The following is a 24714-nucleotide window of genomic DNA, read 5'->3' as shown; positions in this document are numbered from 1 at the left end:
TTTGTAGGGAGGCAGTTTGCATTGAGTGATCGGGAGATCACGGTCTGGATCACATCACATCGCTAGTCTGTAGCCCCGGCCGGGCTGTTGGAAGCCTCCTCCTGCCTGTCATCCATAGGAGGGCCGGGGGCAGCTGGGCTATGGGAGAAGAGCTGCTGAAACTTTTCTGGAGTTATTGGGAGAGACCTCCACCTGGACCTGGACTGCAACACCGGAGTGCTGAAGCCTAGGGAGACCCGTCAGCTGGGCAGCACAGCCTTGGCATTCATCTGGGCACAGGCACTGCTTCTATCATGCCTCTCTCCAAGGTGCCAGGCTGGGTGATCCTGCCCATCACGCTGCCAGCCTTCACCATCACCGGGATGTGGATAGTGTAAGTTCTGCCTGGCTCATGTTCTGGTCTGGCTAATGATGGGGGAGGTAGCTGGGGGAAGACTGATCAAAGGAGCCTTTGTGCTGGCGAGAAAGGTAATGGTGTGCAGCATCTTGGGGGAGGTATGGGGGGCTGGCACTTCTTATTAATCCTCTAGGGGGATGCCCTGTCCACATGGATGCTGGAAGTCCCCTTCATCATGTCACTGCTCCTGTCACTAGATAGATAATGAGCCTTAAAGGGCCGGTGATGTGATGGTCTTACTATTAGGAGGGCTAATAAATACTAAGACGGGTCCATCCTGGCCAATACTGAGCCCTGGGCACAAGAACGGCTGCGTCTGGTGCCACAAGCATTAGACGTAATCAGCGGAAATCCTTGGAATCTTTAGGAAAATTTATCAAACATGTTCCAAAAGTTTATTGATATTCTGAATTTTTTTTATACTTAGACGCTTGACCGCCAATTCTCCTTAGGACATATTGAACGTGGCGGGGTTGGATTTTCAGTAGATAACGTGTGTAGTAAATTGTATACCCCGCAGCGGCTCACATGTCCGTTTACTATTGCCTGACCCTTGCTCCCGGTTTCCATCTATGACCTAGAAGAACATCCTTAATATCTTCCCTCCACCCCGTGTTTTCCTGTTCTAAATTCAACTCCACGCTAATCTTTGGATACGTGTCGGGCGTAATCGCAGAGTACTAGTTGTGTCGTGACTTGGATTGACATCAGGGTTATATGTAGCGTGTGTTCTTACCAGGCTGTTGATTTACATAGCATACCAAATGGATTTTTTTATTTTTTTTCCTGGACCTAAAGGGTTAAAGTTGGCCTTATATGTAATGGTTTTTAGCACCGTACACTTTTACCACACGTAGCGTAAATGCTGCAAAATTGTCCGTTCTGGATTTTATGTGCTGAAATTCCGCAGCATAAAAATACAGTGTCCGCAAAGTGGATGAGATTTGCACAAATGTCATCCACATACTGCGGGAGAAATGTGAGGATCTGCACCGCTGCTCAATTTAAACTTCTATTCAGCAAACTGAAGCATGTCGTCTACTCTTGCAAAAACACTGCAGAATTACTGCACAGAAGATCCGGCTGGAAATTGTGCCGTGTTTTTACGCAGTGTGTGGACGTACCCCAAAACAGCTGTCATTAATAAGAATCCTGTAGAGATCAATTAGAATTGGGTGGAAAATTTGGTGATCATTATTGATCTAGAAATAAGAATGTGACCCTGTCGTCAAGATGAGTTGGAACGTTTATAAAGTAGCCGTGCAGTTTTAGAGGACCCCGTGTCGTTCTATAATTGGCTTGTAGTAGTGTATTATGTACACAATTGTTACTGGTGAGGCCGCCTTCAGTAGGGGATGACAGTCTTGGGGTTTTTACACTGGGTGATTATCGGGCAAACGATCGTTCATATAACGCTCGTTGCTGAGAATTGCCCTGTGTAAACAGGGCAGCGATCAGCGGATAAATGAGCAAACACTCCACCATCCACTGGTCGTATCGTTTTAAAAATGTAAAATATTATCGTTGTCGGCAGCGCATCTCCGTGTGTAAACAGGGAGACGTGCGGCCGACATGATAGAAATGTATGGAGACGAGCGATCAGAGTAACAACCGATCATCCCCGTCCACAGCTCCGTGTGACAAGAGCAAACAAGAGCCGATCATCAAAGTCTCGTTGATCGGCGCTCGCTGAAGCGGCCGAGTGTCGGCCGGTGTAAAAGGCCCTTACATAACTGCTGACAGTACTGGGAATTCTGAAGTGTTGTAAAACTTGTCCAGGATTTCTACGGTTTTACCTCTGCCCCTGGCATGTTGGATGACTGTAAGGTCAGGGAACACTATTTATTACTTATCTATGGTGTCTGTTTTGTATTTTTTTCAGCTGAGATTTAAAGGGGTTTTCTACTTTTTATAAATAAAGGTGATAAATCATGAAGAAGGATTTAACTTTGTAATATCAACATAAGTGTGTAGTGTGCATGCTTGGGGAAAATTGAAGCGGGGTTGCGGTAATGCCATGATGGCACCACGACTCATGGGCAACAACATGTAGCCTTACTAAAAAAAAAAAAAAAAAAAATGTAAATGCAAAAAATTGCCTGTAGATGTAGTCCGAACATGCGGTCCTATCTCTGGAGCCTGGCGAGGTGGCGTGTGTGTATACGGCTGCAGACCAACTCTCCCCCCTACATGAAATGTTGGAGTTAGTTCAGGTGTGGCGTTACGCTCCGCTAGTATTCTTTGGCTATCTAAATATTTGATTTGCTTTTTTATTTTTATTTTTTTACCCCTGAATTGAGAATATAATAAAATTGAGGACTCAAAGGGACGATCTTGTCTATGCACAGCTGACATAGACCGAACAGTTAACCAGGACCGATACATTTTCAGACAATGGAAGCGTTACCAATTTGTCCAAATCAATTCAATTGTCATGAAATACTTGAGGACAATACAAAGATTAGAATAGACTTGTGTTTTATAGTCCAGGGTCATTGATCTATTTTGTTATCTTATTAGGCTAGAGACACGGATATTGGCAAACTGACCTGAGATCCTTTCAGGCGCAAGACTGATATTAGAATGAAGCTATATCCAGGCGAGCGTGTCTGATCTGCGTGCATAAAAAAACGCTGCGTCTTTTTTCAGTGTGGAATTTATTTATTTTTTTCTGTACATTTCCATGAAATTGATGTGTGAAACACGGACAGCACAAGGATGTCGTCCGTGTGCTGTCCGTGGTTTTTACACACTCGTTGACTTCAATGGGCGAATAGGTGTGTGAAAACGCAGGGCACGCAGTGAGTATCACGCAACAGACACTCGCTATGTAAAACCTCCTGCATGTGTGAATAGCCCCATTGAAATCAATGGGTCCGTGTGCTGTGCGTGATTTTAACACACAGCACGTGGATGAGCATCACGCTTGTGTGAATGAGTCCTTGTTTGGATCATGGATGTGGCCATTGTTCTATGTATAGTACTGAGATCTTTCATGCCAGGATGTTTTTCTTTTATTTAATCCCACGTGGTCTATTGGGATGTCAGTCAAGATTTCCATTTAAACTACAAAAAAACAAAACCTCCATGTGATAATGTTGGCCGTTCTGACAGGGGCTCCTCAACCATGGTTTCTATATATTCCATAGCTTGTAGCTGAATGTCATAAACTCACTCTACATTGTGCAAGAAAAGAGGATGGGGGGAGGTGGGATGCGACTATAAAGCATGTAGTGTCAGGAGCAAGTACATTGCAGAGTCCCTGTCCACTATCTTGTGGAAAGCAGAATTTTCTAAGAGTTTTTCAATTTGACCTGGATTTGTCAGACTTTGATATGTGTGTATGTTTAAAGGCTATGTACACAAAAACTTGCTACTTGTTTTTTTTAAATTAAAAATGTCTATCAGTGTGTTTGGTGCTACTTTCTAAGTACTTTTTATTAAAAATTATTTTTAAGATACAGCTGCTTTGTATTCTGTAGAGAGAGCAGCTGTATCTAGCTCTAAGGCCTGATTTACACGAGCGTGTGCGTTTTCCGCACGCAAAAAACGCGGCGTTTTGCGTGCGCAAAATACACTTAACAGCTGCGTGTGTCATCAGTGTATGATGCGCGGCTGCGAGATTTTCTCGCAGCCGCCATCATTTTGACACTCCATTTGGATGTTTGTAAACACAAAAGCACGTGGTGCTTTTCTGTTTACATTCAGAGTTTGACAGCTGTTGCGCGAACCACGCAGTTCGCACGGAAGTGCTTCCGTGTGACCTGCGTGGTTTTCACGCACCCATTAACTTCAATGGGTGCGTGATGCGCGAAAAACGGGGAAATATAGAACATGTCGTGAGTTTTACACAGCGCACTCACGCTGCGCAAAACTGACGCACTGTCTGCACTGCCCCATAGAGTAATATACGCTCGTCTAAATGATGCCTTAGACCTGAATCCGTAAGTCCCGCAGGACTGACTGATTCAATGTCCGGATCCACCTGTTATCGATCACATCTAAGTTATGAACCCGTCAGTCCCGCTGACATGATGAATTCAGGTCTCAGCTCCTCTGTATTCAGGATATAAAGCCGCTGTATCTCAAAAAGTTAAAATTATTTTTTATAAAAATTAATTACAAAGTTGCACCAAACACACTGATAGATGGTTTTATTAAAATAACAACAAAAAAAACAAGAAAAACTTTTTCAAAGGTGTACATAGCCTTTACATTTAGACGGTTTACTTAGAGGAAGGGGAATTAGTAACTATATTTGAGAAGGTTTTTTTGTTTTTTTTTATTCTCTAGTGCTTGCACATTTTCTATGGATCTTTTATATACTACCTGTAAACCTTGGGACTAATGCACTGGGCCATATTACGGATCCGTTTTGTAGGGAGACAGAGTGTGTTCACGCGTAGCATAAATACTGCGGATTTTCCGCAACATATTTAATTATATAAAATCTGCTGCATAATACAGTAGCAGCAGAGCGGATGAGATTTGAACAAATCACATTCACACGCTGCATAAAAACGCTCATAAATTGACCTGCAGTGCGTATTTTTTAATCCGCAGTATGTCAATTTGTTGCTGCGGAATCTATGGTTTTCTGTTGCGGGATTTCCCCATCCAATTCGATGGGAGGTCAAATCTGCAACAAAGCGCAAATGTTGCCATTTTTGTGGCAGAAAATCTGAAATTCCATTGCAAATATCGCAACTCAGAAAAAATAAAAAGCTTATACTTACCCGTGGTCCTGGCAATGCGTCCTGCAGCCCAGCCTCCTAAGATGATGATTCATCCCATGTGCAGCCGATCAGTCTGCCGCGGTCACATGGGATGAAACGTCATCCCAGGAAGCCGGGCTGCAGGACGTCAGAGGGACGCGTCAACATCAAGTAAGTATAAGCTCTTCCCCCTTTTTTTTTTATTTTATTTTTTTAACCTGCTGATTTCCGCAAAACATTTGTGGTGCGTTTATTTTTGACCAGAATTCCCAGTGGGGTCCAGGGCCGATACTGTGTACTCTTAAGCAGCATATCTGTCCTGTGTGAATATACCCATACAAGGAATGCCATAAAGGTACATCGGCCCTTTACTCTACCTCCTGGAAGGTTTTTTTTTTCTCTTGTATCCCATATGAATCTGCCCAAAAAATTATTTACTGGCTCTATGGTACTCGATATGTACAGAGGTATTCTCTAGAATCAGTAAGGACTTCAGACTCGGCGGCAGATAAAGACTATATGGTTATATATTAAAGGACACAGTGCTCAGTGCATGAGGACATCCTAAGGGTATGTTCACACAGGGCGGATACGCTGTGTAAAAACAGTGTATCTGTCTTGGTCACCGCAGGGAATTCCGGCCGAAAAACCACACCAAATTGTTGTGCAGTTTTTTTGGCCGGAACGTTAGCTGCAAAAAACTGCGCGGCAAAAAATCATACTGAGGCCGGATTCATACGAGCTTGTGCGTTTTGCGTGCTCTAAAAACTGTGTTTTGCGCGCATTGCAGTTCCGTGTGTCATCAGTGAAGGGTGCGTGGCTGCGTGATTTTCACACATATGCCATCCTTATGACACGCGGTTTTGATGTTTAGAAAAGAAATGAAGTGCTTTTATTTCTTCATCTACTATTGCGCGAATCATGGAAGTGCTTCCGTGTGCCACGCATGATTTTCACGCAGCCATTAACTTCAATGGGTGCATGATGCGCGAAAAACGGCCAAGTATAGGGCATGTCGTGAGTTTTACGCAGCGGACACACGCTGTGTGAAAATCACGTAATGTCTGAATGGCCCCATTGACTAACATAGGTCCGTGCGACGTGCGTGAAAATCACGTTAAATACGTTAGTGTAAAAAAGGCCTAACCCGTAGCCATGGTAACACGTCCCTCTACCGTCCTGCATCCCGGCCTCCTGGGATGACGTTCCATCCCATGTGACCGCTGCAGCACGGACGAAGAAGCACAGGGTTCTGAGTAAGTATAAGATTTAATTTATTTTCCTGAGTTGCAATTTTTGCTGCAAAAATCTGCTGTTTGTTGCCGGTTTTACCGCCACATTTAATTAAATGAGGAAAACGCGCAACAATAAATCAGCCATTAGGCAAATACAATTGACATTGTTCAAATCTCATCCACTTTGTTGCTACTGTATCATGCTGTGGTTATCCGCAGTATTTACGCTACGTGTGAACCCGGCCTGACAATGACACAGTTCCGAGCTTTGTAGGATAATCTTCCCATCCTAGCAAATTAAAACAGTGTTCTTGCAGGAATGCAAATATAAAACTTCCTTGGTGGGAATGAGCGCTGATCATGCGCATATCAACAAGATGATAAAAAAAACTCTGTGTGCCTCCCATATGAAATTCGAGGCGTTTGGAGGTACGGTAAGGCCAATACACGTGAATGGGCTCATCTAACTTGGAGCTGTAATCCGGCCGTGTGCGTGAGCCCATATTCTTCCTGTATATGGAGAGTTGCCACAGTTTTCTATGTGTATTATCACACTACATCGCACTACATTGTGGTATTTTGGTCTGCTGACTACACTGCTGTTTCCATATCTTTATGGAAAATTCAATAAACTTTCAAATTGTAAACCAAATTCAGCTATTGATGATCTGTGGAATCCCAGCGTACAATATACTAGGTTAATTGCTGTTGACATGGGCATTGTATATACAAATATATAACCTTTCCACATGGGGATGTTGGTAAATAAGCCCCACGGGATGATAATCGTTTGTTCTCCAGTGAGTGTGTAACAAGGAATGTAGAAAAACAAATAAAACGATTCACATTGTGCAGCTGTCTGCTCGGTAGAACATGAGAAGTGACCTAAATCCAGGCTGAACTTGTCCCTGTCACCACATCTAAAGGCAATAGAGGTGATTTTTGAAGGCCACATTGTAATGACAATCCAAAGCACAGAAGGATCTTCATCCAGTGTGGACGTCCTTAGGGCATGTTCACACACAGTAGCAAAATACGTCTGAAAATACGGAGCTGTTTTCAAGCGATAACCGCTCCTGATTTTCAGATGTTTTTGTAGCAACTCGCGTTTTTCGCTGAATATTTTACGGAAGTTATTGGAGCTGTTTTTCAATGGAGTCAATCAAAAACGTCTCAAGAAGTGACATGCTCTTCTTTTTACGCGCCGTCTTTTGACCGCGACGCGTAAAATTACACCTTATGGGAACATAACATCGTAAATCCCATTGCAAGCAATGGGCAGATGTTTGTAGGCGTAATGGAGCCGTTTTTTCAGGCGTAATTCGAGGCGTAAAATGCCCGAATTACATCTGAAAACAGTGCGTGTGAACATACCCTTATAACTAAAGCTTGACCAATTTGTCTAAATGTATGAGATCAAGCCGGACCACTCCTATCAATGGGATTTAATGAGAGCTTTGTCTTGCTTGTGTGCAGTTCAATCTGAATGGCTGTACCACCCCCCCCCCCCCTCCACACTCCATATTCAGTTTGCTTGTATTGAGGTCCTCCATTATTTTTTAACGTGGCCATAGACATAATGTTAATCATTAAGGACATGACTGTAATCGTTACCCATAATGCCTATGGTAGAATGATTGTTTCTGAGCAATGGACGTTTTTGATTTTATCAGCCAGAAACGCTATAGGATTGTTTAAAATGTTTACAATTTGTAACCGATAAAGCATAAACGCGTGTGCAGCAAAGCGCACAATTTAGGCTATAGTCGCATTTGAGTTGGAAGCTTTTGTCTGTTGTTCCGTCAGCTTTGATGACAAGCATAGCGCAGCGTGCAGTGATTAATCTTGATGTCAAAACTACAGTAGTCAACAGGGACTATTGGGCGCCATTGGGACCAGTCATAGAATATATCTAGCTCAGTGTCTTGATTTCTGAACGGAGCTACGACGCGTGTGTGAACAGAGCCTAATAATTATGGGAAACCATTCTAGTTATTGCAGGTATCGTTGATTGTATGCTAATGACTAGTGTCCCAATATTGGAAAATATCGGAGCTGGTCGTGTCTTTTTATATGTTCAACTTAAAATGGAAATTGGACCCCTCTGACATCCATGTGCTCTACTAGGCCTAATTGTCAGAAGACAACCCTGTTTTAAAGTAAATATGTCCAAATAATCGGAGATTCATTCAATCGAATGCGGTGGGCTATGCGTTCCATAGACTTCAGATTACCAATGTATATGGATAATGTTTATAGAATTGTTCATTTTGACAAATTAATGTCTACTATTTATGGGCGCTTACAATAGGCTAACCCTTCCTGTCACTTTTCAGCTTTTGCTGTGTACACGTAGGCTGGGCTCCCACATAGCGTGAACGCTGTGGTATTTACGCAGCAGATTTCCACGTGGCCGTTCCACGGCATTTACAGTAGCGGCAAAATCTCATGCACACGCTGCAGAAAAAGATATTCATAAATGGACCTGCGTTGTGAATTTTTAAATCTGCAGCATGTCAATTTATGCTGCGTATTAGTTGCTTTTCTGTTGCGGGTTTTCCCCATTGGATTCAATGGGATGTAAAACCCGCAACAAATAACCAATGTTGCGAGTTTTGCGGCTGCGATTCTGGTGCAATAAAAAAGGCAAATCGTAGAAACTTCTGTTTTTTTTTTTCTGTTTTGTTACAATACATTTAAAAAAAAAAAAAAAAAATCCTAACACAGCAGAAGTCCTCTACTGTCCCTCTGATTGGAAGGCGATTTTTTCTGTATGAATCTGACAGAAAAAAATCGTACCATTCTCCGTTCGACTCCGTATGTACAGAGTTGTCTTTCCATAGAAACGCGGAGTCCGATAGCGGCTATACGACATAGCACAAGGGCTCTACCATGTACATGGTCTTAGGCGGCCGAAGCTCTAAACCCAGCGCCCCACAATAACACCTCGGTTTTTTATATATGATAGTCTATATCCATACCGCTTTTTTGGATCATGAGCTGCTTTCTGGCGTCAGCTGTTGTTGCGAAGTTACTGTGTACTATTCATTTTAACTACAATGTTGTACATTACTGTGCAGGGTCCAGCAGGTGAGCGACTCTGACGTGACTCTTTATTCTAGACCTTAGAATTGAGCACTAAGGGCTTATTCAGACGACCGGGAAAGTCGGCCGAGTGACGGGCGTTTTTTTTTTTTAATTGACGTCGCACAACTGCATTAAAATGAAAATCACGGCCATGCACAAGGCCTTTAAGTGGTGGTGAAAAAAACCCAACCCCTGGTCCCAATTTAAAGGCTACCTCCAGTTTTCCAACTGTATGATGCCCATGAATCTACTACATAGGAGTTCCATAGGAAAGGCTTTAAATAATGCATAGCAAACTTTGCAAAAGCACCACTCCATTTTTATTTTTTTTTCTGCTGCTTCTCCCACTGTGAGATTTTATACTGGATACCCTTTAGGCCAACTTCAGACCTTTTTATTTTTTTTATTTTTTCTTAGATAAAAAAAAGTCTCAAGCATATTTCATTGTTAGGGCTTCTTTGAAAAAAAAAAAATTTTTTAATCATTTAGACTTGTAACGTGTTTTTTTTTTTGTTTTTAAGTCCTATATAGAAGCCTGTGAGAAAAACACAAGAAATTGTATTTATTTTTACAAAAGAAAAAAAAACATAGTTTTCCCAAAAACCCGTTGTGTGAAACCACCCTTAGGCTGGATTCACATGGGTCGGATATGCTGCATAAAAGTATGCAGCGTATCCTACCTAACAAGGTAGCGAATTCCACCCGAGCCAAACTTTTGCCATGCATATGAAGTGTGTGCGGGGAAGTGTTTTTAAAGTAACCATTGGATTAACACAAAAGAGAAACCATTAACAAGGAGTAGAGAGTGGCTGGGAACCGGACAGCGGCAGCAGAACAGGAGCTGCGGGAATCTGTAAGGTGAGAATGGGTTGTTTTTTGTTTTTGTAAAGCATTGTGAACTATTTAAAAAATGTTTGTTCTACCCCCATGACAACGCCGTGGGCTGTTATCCCTCCCTAGATTAATCTAGTCTACTCTCTCATGGTGCTGTCATGGGCATAAAGGAAATATAAGATTTACACTTACTGGTGACCGGTTTTCCGTGAGCCTGTGACAGGCCCCTCTTTATTCCCTCACAATTACATTTCTAAGGCTTCGTTCACAGCTGCGTTGGGGTCCTTTCTGACGTTCCATCAGAATGGGACCCTGAAAAGACACAAACTGACACGAACGGAAACCAGAGGATTCAGTTTCCATCACCATTGATTTCAATGGTGACGGATCTGGCGCCCATGGTTTCCGTTTGTGTCTGTTGTGCACCGGACCAGTGGTTTCGGGACCCCAACGCAGATGTGAACGAAGCCTAAGTGGGGGGAAAAAACCAAAACACAAGTTATATTAGTAGGAACCCTAAAAATAAAAAATAAACTGTGTATATTAAACAAGACTTACTATAGGTCCAAGAACCTTGTTCTGGACTGAGATGGTTGAGGACGTGCCTCCTTTTAAACCATTTGCAGATGTTTTCTATCCTGAACTTGGGCCGCTAGGTGCGGTCATGGACTCATGGAAAACCGATGGCCAGTAAGTTTATTTATGCCCTGGACAGCACATTTAAGGGCTTATTCAGATGAACGTGGGGGAACTCCGCCATGAAAAACTTTAGTTTTTCACGCCCGCATTGCCCCTGTGCAGGTTGAGTCTCTGGAGTGAGAACGGAAGAAAATAGGACACGTTCTATTTTTCAACGGACCCTTCACATGGTCCATTGAAACAACGGCTGTATGATCGGCCCCATTGAAATACATGTGTCTGTGTGACGGCCGTTTTTTTTTTTTTTTAATCGGCCATCACACGAACGTATTCAACGTTCGTATGAATAAGGCCTAAGGGAATTTTTCCATTATGTGTGTTCTATTTTCTTTTAAAACCAGTGTCATTCCATTTTGAGTTGTTTTCTGGGTATATAATTCTTCATTTTACACACGTTTCAGCACATTACTGGCATGAAGTCCTATTCTAGTGCAGGGGTCAGCAACTTTCAGAACTCCAGCTGTTGTGAAACTACAACTCCCAGCATACCCTGACATCCTTTGGCTGGAATAATAAAGCCTTTGGCTTTCAGGGCATGCTGGGAGTTGTAGTTTCTCAGCAGCTGGAGTGCCAAAGGTTGCTGACCAAATCTAGTGTGGTAACTACATTATAACCCCTTCCTAAATGAGTCAGGTGACCTGAGTGTCAGCACTTCTAACCAAACATTAGATGTCGGTGTAATTGTATCTCTTTTGTGTTAATCCAACTGTTCTCCAATCCAAAATGCATAGCAAAAGTATGACTCAACCACGTATTTCCAGGAACTGGGATGGGTGTTTGTCTGGTTTGTTTTTTTTAATTGCTTGATTTTTTTTTTTTCTTCGCACTATGTTCGCGTAGAAAGACCTGCCTGACACTTTCATTGGCAGTGTTCATCCAGCTTTTCTTTGGCTCTGTTCATGTCTGTTAGGGCGTTCCTGTTTTCTGTCCTGTCATATGTGCAAAAAAACATTTCAGACGGATTTGTTGCATAACAGAAACCAACGGCTCACAACAAAAGCCATTGACTTATGTGTTCCTTCGGGGGTGAATTGGGTGATCACGAAAAGAGGGTGATCCGTAGTATAAAATTCAATAGGTTTATTAGTTTTTAAAAATAGTATAGCTACGCGTTTCAAGACCGCACCATTCTCTTCCTCAGGCTGAAAAAACACATTGTATAATAGCTATAGTATTTTTAAAAACACTGTAATAAACCTATTGAATTTTATACTACGGATCACCCGCTCTTTTCTTGATCACCCAATTCTACCAAATGGAAGTATAAAGAACATTCAAGGTAAGCTCCAGAGGAACGGAGCCAGTAAAGGGCATTTCCTTTTTCTTCTTACATTTTGATTATATCAATTGGAACTTGGCAGAAATTTTTCTTACTGGTGGAGTTGTACAGAATTGTACCGAATGAACCCCCATCCAAAGCATACGGAGGAACAGTAGGGTCCCATATACTTTATGGGTGGTACATTGCAGCTCTGTACGACTTAGGGGCTTTACAGAACTGTCATACGGTAGTGTGTATGAGCCGTAAGGCTTCATGCCCACTTCAGTTACTTTCTTCGGGGTGCTACAATTTTTTGTTAATGGGTAGCATACTGACCCGTTGATTTCAATGGGGCTATGCACACTTCCGTTGTTTTAACGGTCTTGTTCCGTCAAAACTAGAGCATGTACTTTTGTCCGTTGTTCAGTGTCTGTCTCGCCCACTGAAGCATATCGGTTCGTCAAAACAACGGACGACACACAAGGCATCCGAGTGCCGTCCGTTTTTCACGGATCCATTGCCAAGTAATGGCAGGGCTTGCCAAAGTACCCTGCATTCAACGCACAAGATGGGTTTTAAGGCACTGTTAAAAACTGAAGCACAACGTCCGCTTAAAACTGAAGAACAGATGCGGAGTGACAACGGAAACCACACGGATGTCGCAACGGACAAACTGATCCGTTTTAAATGGACGTGAAAATGGTGAAAGATGTGTGCATGAGGCCTTACACACGCTGCATTTTTTTCAATAATAGAAAATTGCACTTGTCATGTTGATTGTCTAAGCAGCCTCTTAAACAAGTAGATAAACTTGGGTACAAGGGAAACTTGTCATGTCTGGATATGAAAATTCCAATCTTTTTAACTGTGTCATTTGACCACCCGTGAACTTACTTTTAGGTGTTCTGAGATGTCTACATGCAGCTGTTTCGTTAGAAACTTGAAAGCAGGTCCTTGTGAAGAATTGTCTGGTGTCTGAGAAGAAACACTCGGGTTTTGCGGGCTTCCAGTTGATTTGCACTGTAGTAAATTGTCAGGATCGGATTTCTACAGTAATGAGGAGCTAAATGACGATCGTTCAAAGTAATATCTGGTCCAGATGAGCGTTGTTGCTGCACTTACAAAGGGCACAATGATGTTTGATGCTCCATTATTCACACTGTGCGGTCGTATCTGTAGGGCGTGAATATACCCCAAGGCCAGATTCAGACGGGCGTTGCGCTTCTCTGATGTGGAAAACAGGCGTTTTCACATCCGAGGTGCATCAGTGCTCTGAGCTGCGGGACGCAATATCACGGATCCCTCGTAAACTAGAGTCTATGGAGGGATACGTGAAGTGTGAAAAAATAGGACATGTCCTATTTTCTCACGGACCCTTCACGCGGTCCATTGAAATAACGGCCGTGTGAACGGCCAAATTGAATTATATAGGTCTGTGTGACGGCCGTTGTTTCAACAGCCGTCACACGGACATATAACACGTTCGTGTGAATTAGGCCTAAGGGTACAAAAAGAGAACAGACTATACGGGCAAATGTAGGATACCATATGAGCAAAGCTTTTGTTTGGGAAGAGATTCTCTGCCTTGTTCTGATAGGATCTGATACCAGATCTTCAGGTGTTCTGTCACAAAGACAACCCCTCTTCAGATTTAATTCACATCTTCTCACACCCCCCCCCCCCCCTCGCGCAAACAGCTGGTTTTACTGTGTGACGTTGTCTGGCTATACATTTTGGCTACAAATCTATTATTGAGTATATAGGGCTGGAGTCTGCCAGAGCGAGATGCTGTATGCCGTGCCTCTGGCACATTAAGGGGCACCGCCGTTAAACCATATGGATGGGAGTGTTTTGTGAGGCAACCCCTTAAAGGGATATTCCCAATTTAGACATTTATGGCATATTCACAAGATATGCCATAAATATCTGATAGATGCGGGTCCCATATATCTGCGTGTATATCAAAAACGGAGATCACACGACCCCTGTTTCACCTGGTGCTGCAGACACCTTCGGCAACTGGTGCAGAGGGGGCCGTGTATGTTCTGTTAAATGGAAGTAACGGGTAATGGCTAAGTAATCCCTGCTTAGCTTTTTCAATGACTCTCAAACAGAATGGAGAAAGCCATATGGCCCCCTCTCTGCTACTCCCGCCTGGAATCGGTAGCTTGTGGCCGGTGCAACAGGGGTCGCGTGATATTGGGGGTGGGTAGAGCTGGGACCCACATCTATCAGACATTTATGGCATATTCTGAGAATAAGTGCCATAAATGTCTGAGTTGGGTATACCCATTTAAGGCTAGACTCACACATGGAGTTTTTGATGCAGCTTTTTTTTTTTTTTACTTAAACAGGACTGGATACAAAAGAGAAGAGTCCTATCAGTCCTTACTTATACTTTTAATTTTTTATTTTGTATGTATATAGGGTTGTCACGATACCAGAATTTGGACTTTGATACTAATACTTTGTGTAGTATTGTGATTTTCTATACGAAAACGATACTTTTCCAACCATAATAATAAAAAAATTCTTCCATTTTCTGATGTGAGGCACGAGGTGTGATGCATTTTGAATGTGCCTCCCATTAATAGTAATTAACCCCATCATGTTTCTCAGTCATTATGGACAACATTGGGTTAATATGTAAGGTACATTATGGGGTTAATTACGATTAATGTGAGGCTCATGGAGGTTAAATTCATCATCGCACCTCGTGCCTTACATTAATAAGTGAAAAGTTTTTATTGTATTTTTTTTATAGCGTACACATCATAAATGACGCAAAAAAAGCACCTGTGGGAGAGGCATAAAAGCCAGATTGAAATCAAAGGTTTTTTTTTTTTTTTAGCCACATGAAACCTCTAAAATTGGATTAAGTGGTGCGGGATTATTGTGCGATACTTCCTGTTTCCTTCTTGGTGTTGCAATTTAAATGTTGAGTGTACAAGCTGCTGCACCATGGAGGAGATTATACAGCGGTAATGAGCACTGTAGCTGAGAATTCAGCACTGTGGTGACCTAGAAATCTTACCAGCAGCCTGTGTCATTTACTCTGCTTCCCCCCCCCCAACCCCACCCTGCTCCACTGCCTGTCCATACAAGTCTATGGAGAGAGTAGTGACACTCCCACCTTCTTCAGCCCGTCAATTCTGCTCTGTAACGACAGACAATGCTTGACAATGGGGGGTGGGAAGGCAGATTACAGGAAGGGCGAGACACCTAGTGGCAGTAACTTCACAGAATTTGCATGGATAAAACAACTAAGGCTTCGTTCACATCTGCGCCAGGGTCCAGTTCCGACAGAGTTTTCAGTCGGAATGGGACCCTGACTGACACAAACGGAAACCATAGGTGATTTCAATGGTGACTGATCCGGTGCCAATGATTTCCATTGGTCTCCGTTGTGTGTGTGTATAGATACGTGATGGAAACGGAAACCTATGGTTTCTGTTTGTGTCGGTCAGGGTCCTGTTCCGACGGAAAACTCTGTCGGAACGGGACCCTGGTGCAGATGTGAACGAAGCCTAAATTTTAACAGTAAAGGGCCTTTTACATCGGGCAATACTCGGCCGGTGCAGCGAGCACAGATCAGAGACATCGTTAATCGGCGCTCGTTTGCTCCTGTCACACGGAGCTATGGATGGGGACCATCAGGGAGATGTGCTGCTGACAGCGATAATATTTAACTTTTTTAAAACGATACGACCAGCAGATGATCGAGAGTTTGGTTGTTAATCTGCTGATCATTCCCTAGTTTACACAGGGCAATTATTGGCAACGAGCGTTATATGAACGCTCGTCTGCCCGATAATCATCCTGAAACCCTGTTCATTTTAACCGCTTCCCGACCGCCCACTGTATATTCACGTCGGCACTTGCTGGGCTCTGTGCAGTGCCGACGTGAATTCACGGTGGGTGTTAAAAGCGCGATCCGGGTGTCTCAGAGTAGCGCTGACACCCGGATCGCGCTGTTATCACCTGCCTCTGGTCCCGGAGATATGATCGGGACCTGATTAGTTCAGGTCCCGGTCATGTGATTGCAGGGAAAGTGTGTTGTAGCAACGAACTGGAAAGTTTGTTGCTACAACAAACTTTCCCGGGGACCGATTGCTGGTGCTGCAGTCGGTTATAAGGCAGAAGCGGGGGCCATATAACAGCCTCCGGGTCTGCCATGCACAGCAGCCTATGAGAACCAGCCGGATGCTGGTTCTCATAAGCTTCCTGTCAGTGTGACTCTCAGCGTCACACTGACAGTTTATATAATAGGTTACACTACCTAGGTAGTGTAATGTATTATAGCAGCGATCAGTGCTGCCAGGCTTCAAGTAAAAAGTAAAAAATAAAAGTAATAAAAAAGTTTTATAAAAGTGTAAAAACAAGTTATAAAAGTTACAAAAAAAAAGAATGCTTTTTTTCCTATAATAAGTCTTTTATTATAGGAAAAAAATGACAATTTTAAAAAAAGTACACATATTTGGTATCACCGCGTTCGTAACGACCCCAACTATAAAACTGTAATATTATTTTTCCCGCACGGTGAACACCGCAAAAAAAATAATTAAAAAACTGTCAATCACTTTTTTTTGGTCATCAACACTCCCAAAATATAGAATAAAAAGTGATCAAAAAGTCGCATGTACCACAAAATAGTACCAATAAAAACTACAACCCGTCCCGCAAAAAACAAGCCCTTACACCGCTTTTTTGACGGAAAAATAAAAACGTTATGGCTCTCAGAATATGGTGACACAGAAAATAAATTATTTTATCAATGTGATTTTATTGCGCAATCGCAACAAAACATAAAAAACCTATATACATATGGTATCGTCGTAATCATACCGACCCGCACAATAAAGTAAAATGTCATTTATACCGCACAGTGAATACTATAAAAAAAAAATACAAAAAACATTGTCAGAATTTATGTTTCTTTGTCACTTTGCTTCCAAAAAAATCTAATAAAAAGTGATTCAAAAAAATCACATGTACCCTAAAATGGTACCAATGAAAAGTACAGATTGTCCCGCAACAAATAAGCCCTCAGGCAGCTCCGTTGGAGAAAAAATAAAAAAGTTCTGGCTCTCAGAATATGGCGATGCAAAATGTGCAGAGTGTTCCAAAAGCGGATAAGATCGGGCGCCATTTATCAGTGCGACACTGGCCACATATCTGCGAATTATTATTTATTTACCCCATTATTATACCCTCTTATTATGTCCTGATGTACTCCGCACAGCCTACATACGCCCCCACATTATAAACTGAAACACCAGCAAAACCCCAAACAGAAAAACTACCAAGCAAAATCTGCGCTCCAAAAGCCAAATGGTGTTCCGTCCCTTCTGAGCCCCACAGCGTGCCCAAACACCAGCTTACGTCCACATATATGACATTTTATATCCGGGAGATCCCGCTCAACATTGTATGAGATATTTGTCTTCAGTGGCACAAACTGGGCACAATATATTGTGCATTAAAATGGCACATCAGTGTAAAATTGTAATTTTCACTTTGCACCATCCGCTGCGCATTAACGCCTTGGCGCACCACGACTTAATAGCATGTCGTGGTGCGAGGGGTTATATATGGAGTGGGCTCATGCGCTGTGCACGCTCCATATTCTGCAGGTGTCCGCTGTGTATTACAGCTGACACCCGGGACTAACGGACAGGAACAGTGATCGCGCTGTTACAGGAGCCTGTAAAATGACATTATACTGTAATACATTCATATTGCAGTGTATTGTACCAGCGACCTAATGATCGCTCGTTCCAGTCCCCTAAAGGGACTTTTGGGAGGTTTCCACTGTTTTGGTACCTCCAGGGGCTTTGCATATGCGACATGACACCCGAAAACCATTCCAGCTAAATTTGAGCTCCAAAAGCCAAATATTGTTCCTTCCCTCATGAGTCCTGCCGTGGGTCCAAACAGCAGTTTATTACCACATATGGCGTATTGCTGTAATCAGGACAAATTGCTTTACAAATTTTGGGGTCATTTTTCTCCTTTATTCATTGTAAAAATTAAACATTTCTATGTTTTTTCAGAAAAAAGTAGATTTTCATTTTCACGGCCTAATTCCACTAAATTCAGCAAAAAAACTGTGGGGTCAAAATGCTAACTATACCCCTAGAACAATTCCTTGAGGGGTGTAGTCTTCAAAATGGGGTCAGTTTTGGGGGGATTCCACGGTTTTGCTTACTCCAGGGCGTTGCAAACGCGACATGGAACTGAAAACCAATCCAGCAAAATCTGCGCTTCAAAATCCAAATGGCGCTCCTTCACTTCTGAGCTCTGCCGTGGGTCCAAACAGCAGTTTAGTACCACATATGGGGTATTGGCGTAATCGGGAGAAGTAGCTTTACAAGTTCTGGGGTGCTTTTTTAATCTTTATTCCTTGCAAATATAATTTTTTTTTTATATTTTTTCAGAAAAAAAGTAGATTTTCACTTTCACAGACAAACTCCAATAAATATAGCAAAATACCTGTGGGGTCAAGATGCTAACTATACCTCTAGATAAATTCCTTGAGGGGTGCAGTTTCCAAAACCGTCTCTCTTTTGGGGGATTTCCACTGTTTTGGCACCACAAGACCTCTTCAAACCTAACATGGTGCCTAAAATATATTCTAAAAAAAGGAGGCTCCAAAATCCACTAGGTGCTCCTTTGCTTCTGAGGCCGGTATTTCAGTCCATTAGGACACTAGGGCCACATGTTGGATATTTCTAAAAACTGCAGAATCTGGGCAATAAATATTGAGTTGCGTTTCTCTGGTAAAACCTTCTGTGTTACAGAATTTTTTTTATTACAAATTAATTTCAGCAAAAAAAATAAAATTTGTAAATTTCACCTCTACTTTGCTTTAATTCCTGTGAAGCGCCTAATGGGTTAAGAAACTTTCTGAATGCTATTTTGAATACTTTGAGGGGTGCAGTTTTTAATATGGGGTGATTTATAGGGTCTATCTAGTACATAAGGCCCTCAAAGCCACTTCAGAACTGAACTGGTCCCTGTAAAAATGGCCTTTTGAAATTTTCTTGAAAATGTGAGAAATTGCTGCTAAAGTTCTAAACGTTGTAACGTCCTAGAAAAATAAAATAATGTTCAAAAAACTATGCAAATATAAAGTAGACATATGGAATATATAAAATAGTAAATATTTTGTGTGGTATTACTATCTGTTTTACAAGCAGATACATTTAAAATGAGAAAAATCATAATTTTTGCAAATTTTCTCTAAATTTTGGTGTTTTTCACAAATAAGCAATGAATTTATTGACCAAATTTTTCCACTAATATAAAGTCCAATGTGTCACGAGAAAACAATCTCAGAATCGCTTGGATAGGCAAAAGCATTCCGGAGTTATTACCACATAAAGAGACACATGTCAGATTTGAGAAAATGGGGCTGGTCATGAAGGTCAAAATGAGCTCGGTCTTCAAAGGGTTAAGGTTTTTGTCCTTGGTCTTTACACTCCTTTTGTTTCTACTTATCTTGCTTACACTGACATTTTACTTGCTGCTAAAATTCAATCTACATTCTTTACCAGTTGCTCCACTATCCCTTAGATAGTAACCTTGTCCAATGTCTACAAAGCTTAGAGGCTCTGTCACCAGATTTTGCAACCCCTATCTGCTATTGCAGCAGATAGGCGCTGCAATGTAGATTACAGTAACGTTTTTATTTTTAAAAAACGAGCATTTTTGGCCAAGTTATGACCATTTTCGTATTTATGCAAATGAGGCTTGCAAAAGTACAACTGGGCATGTTGAAAAGTAAAAGTACAACTGGGCGTGTATTATGTGCGTACATCAGGGCGTGTTTACTACTTTTACTAGCTGGGCTTTCTGAAGAGAAGTATCATCCACTTCTCTTCACAACGCCCAGCTTCTGGCAGTGCAGATCTGTGACGTCACTCACAGGTCCCGCATCGTGTCGGCACCAGAGGCTACAGTTGATTCTGCAGCAGCATCAGCATTTGTAGGTAAGTAGCTACATCGACTTACCTGCAAACGCCGATGCTGCTGCAGAATCATCTGTAGCCTCTGGTGCCGATGTGTCCTCGCTCGTCTGACACGATGCAGGACCTGTGAGTGACGACACAGCGTGATCTCTGGAGAATACTGCCAGAAGCTGGGCGTTGTGAAGAGAAGTGGATGATACTTCTATACACAACGCCCAGCTAGTAAAAGTAGTAAACACGCCCCGATGTACGCACATAATACACGCCCAGTTGTACTTTTACTTTTCAACACGCCCAGTTGTACTTTTGCAAGCCTCATTTGCATAAATACGAAAATGGTCATAACTTGGCCAAAAATGTTCGTTTTTTAAAAATAAAAACGTTACTGTAATCTACATTGCAGCGCCTATCTGCTGCAATAGCAGATAGGGGTTGCAAAATCTGGTGACCGAGCCTCTTTAAGGCTATGTTCACACGGGGTATTTTGCCGAGTTTTTTGACGCGGATACCGCGTCGCAAAACTTGGCAAAAACGGCCCGAGAACGCCTCCCATTGATTTCAATGGGAGGCGTCGGCGTCTTTTTCCCGCGAGCAGTAAAACTGCCTCGCGGGAAAAAGAAGCGACATGCCCTATCTTCGGGCGCTTCCGCCTCTGACCTCCCATTGACTTCAATGGGAGGCAGAGAAAGCGTATTTCGCGCTGTTTTATGCCCGCGGGGCTCAATGGCCGCAGGCGAAAAACGGCGCGAAAATCGGCGTGCAGGGAGAGGAATATCTGCCTCAAAGTTCCAAACGGAATTTTGAGGCAGATATTCCTCCCCCAAAATACTGAACATAGCCTTAAAGGGACACTTATGTGTATTAAAGATACACTTTTACACTTACCATGATATCATCTGTTTCCTTGATCCTGTGTTGGCCCATATTATAAGACAAAGGTTAAAGGTAACGTGTTTAACTTGTCCCAGGAGACATCCACTGTCTATTCATTTGACCTCCGATCAATAAAATCTTTGGCTATAAAGCAGCCTTTCGTCATATTGAAGCCTTCTGAATTTAGACCTGCTATAATAATTGTAATACCTATAAACATATATGTAGACTTATTCATATCCAAGTCAAAATAACTTCTAGCACACCATTTGTACCATACCAAAAATGTATTCTTTATTTGAGAGAACCTAAAAAAAAACCAGACCATTTTAAAGTAATCTGGTGGCGTTTGGGGGACCAGAGTACATAGAGTCATGGATCACAATAAGATTATAGCGTGGTATAAAACAGTATACGCTTTCAGAGAAGGAAAATATATACGCTCCGTAAATCACTGCACATCCACAAGAAACAGAAAAAGCCTCAAACCAGGGCCCTAAGTCAACACCAACCTGTTTGCTGCATACTGTGCCCCTAACACTCACAAGACCCCCACACACAGAGCCCCGTATAATAGTTGGGGCCATGTATTCTCTGAGAAATTTCTACAAGACCATTTCTTTCAGGCACTTGAAGAATCTTAGACTTTAAAGGTTTTTTTTTCCAAGATATTCAAAAAAGTGGCAAGGGTAGATGCATTTATTTGTATTTCTTTTTATGCATCCCTCCTACCCCTGTTGCATTTTTCATGGTGTTTTTTTCTTTCAGTTTTTAGTGCGGCCAGATGTTACATTAAAGTCTGGTAAAATATCAAATGCGCTACACAGAACTGCTTTTTTTCCAAATGCAGCATGCTCTGGGTATGGCGTTTCCAGGGATTTTTCCCATAAGCTTCTCTATAGGACTTTTAAAAACGCCCAAAAAAATAAATACAAAAATGACACCACATGAACTCGTTCAAATTTTCTGTGTAAAGAAGGCCTAAAAAAATGTTTGTTTCCCTTTTCTTGGTTTGGTTTTTCTATTACATAAGGCTACGTTCAGACGAGTTTGTGCAACATCGAACGTGAAGAACGGCCGTTTTTCACGTCTGAGATGCATCTGTGCGGGATGAGTTGTCACAGATCCCTCGTAGACTAGAATCTATGGAGGGATTCGCGAAAACGCTAGAAAATAGGACATGTCCTATTTTTCTACGGACTCTTCACGCGGTCCATTGAAGCAATGGCCGTGTGAATGGCCCCGTTGAAATACATGTGTCCGTGTGACGACCGTTGTTTTAACGGCCGTCACACGGACGAGTCACGATTGTCTGAATGAGGCCTTAGAGGTTTTTTTTGTTTAATGTCCACTGATCTTAAACTGGAATCCTGAAAAAGTAATGTACATACAGTAAAGGGGTCTCTTTAGCAGAAATCTAAATGGAGCACCTTCTTGATGGCTCATGTAGGGCTGCTGCCAGAGGCGAAAATTGAAATGGCGCCCCCCCCAGATTTTGATCGACATCCCCCTGGCTGTTCTACATCACTAGCAGCCTCCACCAACTCTTACAGATGCGCCGTTGACTTGTATTGGCATGCACGGTGCAGCCGGACAGAATACACCTCGCTGCACGGTGTGTGCCCAAGTAGTACAAGGAAATGGCGCATCCGAGAAAGTTGGAGGAGACTGGTAGTGAGGTATATCGGCCAGGGGGATGTTAACCAAACATGGAAAAGAGTCAGGACTGTGTGACCCTTTTAATGAGTAATAAGCATATAGCATGCGTCATTTTAAAAGTTGATTTTATAGTTTGCTGCATCTGAAAAAAACATACAGGGGAATGTTTGGAAATATGTGACGTTCAAGCGGTTAAAACTACCTGACAGGTTCCCATTAAATTTACTATTTCTGTAACTACCATTCCGTTCTATGGGGCTTACGGAAACCACGTAGTTCAGTGAGCTACGCTGTTTTCTCCTTCATGGTCGGAAATCAGCCGGAACATAGAGGTAGAGCGGGATTTAGGGGGCCCTGTTCTAGGGCACTGTTCTATCTGACATTTATGACCTATCCTGTGGATATGCCATACACTTCACTGATGGGGAAAACCCCTTGCCTTTTTTTTTTGTTTTTTTTTCTTTTCACTGACCTAATTTAGATTTGATCATCTCCCAGTCGATTTGTGTAGAAAAAAGAGCTCTCATTGAATGTACTAATTTAAGGCACGTTTTGATAAAACATTTAAAATTCCATCTCTCCTGCGTTCATGGAGCATTTGGGCAAATTTTACATTTACTAAATGCATTGACCATCCCATAACTGTAATGATAGGTTTTGGTTTCTGAATAATTCATCGATATTCCTGTTACATCTGACTCCATAGATTGCAACATAGATTTTAACTTGACTGTCCAAATTCAGTCGGATTAGGTGCAACGTCTGCATCCTGGTTTCTGTTTATAATGGAAACTAGGACGCGGTGCTAGATCCGTCCTACCATGGATACCACATTACCCGACAGATCCTACTGACGTAAAATATGAATAAAATATCAGTAAGTCTGTCTGACGGGAAAAGTTGCATACAGCGCTGCTTTTCCCCTCAAGTAGGATGGAATCTGTGGTGGAGACTCAGAACTCTGATCCTCAGATGCAAAATGTGAACTGAGCCTTAATCTTACATAATAGCAACATTTACATTGTCTTCTGTTGTTGTCGGACTGGGAATTATTGATGTTTCACTCCACAAAATTGCTTAATTAGGGGATGTGTAACAGGCGCTTTACTTGTGGATAAACTATATCTATTTCTTGCAAACCGATCAACCGTATGATTGGTATTTACGGTTTGTTCATTTTGTTTTTGCCATTATTTGCATGTAAATTATGTTATCAAAATAATTGGCCATTTTGAGGAGTATTGAGCACCGTGTCCTTATGTCTTGAACATGCTCTATTTTGTATAAATGACCGCCTGATTCCAGAATTTTTCAAGAAGTTGTTTTCTTTGTTCTTTGGTTTAGAGCCCAGTTCAATTAAAGGGTTAGTCCAAGATTAGAATTTTTTTATTATTATTTTTTCTCTCCCAGAAATCGAACCACATCAGTCAAAGTTGACTATTTACTTGAATGTGGATGAGCCGCAATACCAAACACAGCCCATGAAAAAGAGTGGCACTGTTTCTGGAAAAAAATTGCAGACCATTTTATTCTAATCCTCGATAACCCCTGTGATTTTCTTTTGCATCCGGTCGATTCCTTGTGCAGAACATGCATGATAATAAAAAACACTTTATGGTGACATCTTTATTGGGGCAGAGGGGCCTTCGTTTTCATTTTTATTAGAAATCGCCTTTTCTATATTTTTTTTATATAATTTTAACAAAACAAAGCTCGTTGTAACAATTGGTTGAACTCCTGTTCCTATTTCAAGGAAATCTGTTTTGGGATTGTTGAAGTTTCGCTACAGAAGATGGATCGTCTATTTTCTTTGCTTTCTTCTTCTCTTGCTTTTATAGGAAGGGGCCCGAACAAGGAGGAAAGTCATGTGTAATCCACCCCTCCGAAGCCGCAGGCAGCCGAACCCCTGATGACTCTCACCTCTAATAACTTGTGTGAGTGAATGGCTGAATATTCCAGATCGTGACACAGGCTACTAGTTCTC

At 42.1% G+C, this 24714-nt stretch overlaps 1 protein-coding gene across 2 annotated transcripts in view; it reads left to right on the top strand.

Annotated features, from left to right (window-relative positions):
- Nucleotides 1-24714, top strand: part of LOC142663195 (transmembrane protein 150A-like) — a 112915-nt gene continuing 88201 nt past the window's right edge. The window contains exon 1 of one of the 2 annotated variants that reach the window (XM_075841611.1): nucleotides 1-373. In XM_075841611.1, coding sequence (XP_075697726.1) covers nucleotides 294-373 — 80 coding nt within the window. In that variant the 5' untranslated portion in view covers nucleotides 1-293. Of the gene's footprint in view, nucleotides 374-413; nucleotides 469-24714 lie in introns of those variants that run through there. The other variant, XM_075841612.1, reaches the window with a different exon arrangement.

The sequence above is a fragment of the Rhinoderma darwinii genome, chromosome 11, assembly GCF_050947455.1.
Source record: "Rhinoderma darwinii isolate aRhiDar2 chromosome 11, aRhiDar2.hap1, whole genome shotgun sequence".
In the NCBI taxonomy this organism is placed as follows: domain Eukaryota; kingdom Metazoa; phylum Chordata; class Amphibia; order Anura; family Rhinodermatidae; genus Rhinoderma; species Rhinoderma darwinii.
Note: the sequence above shows the minus strand (reverse complement) of the source record. Positions and strands in the feature narration are given on the sequence as shown.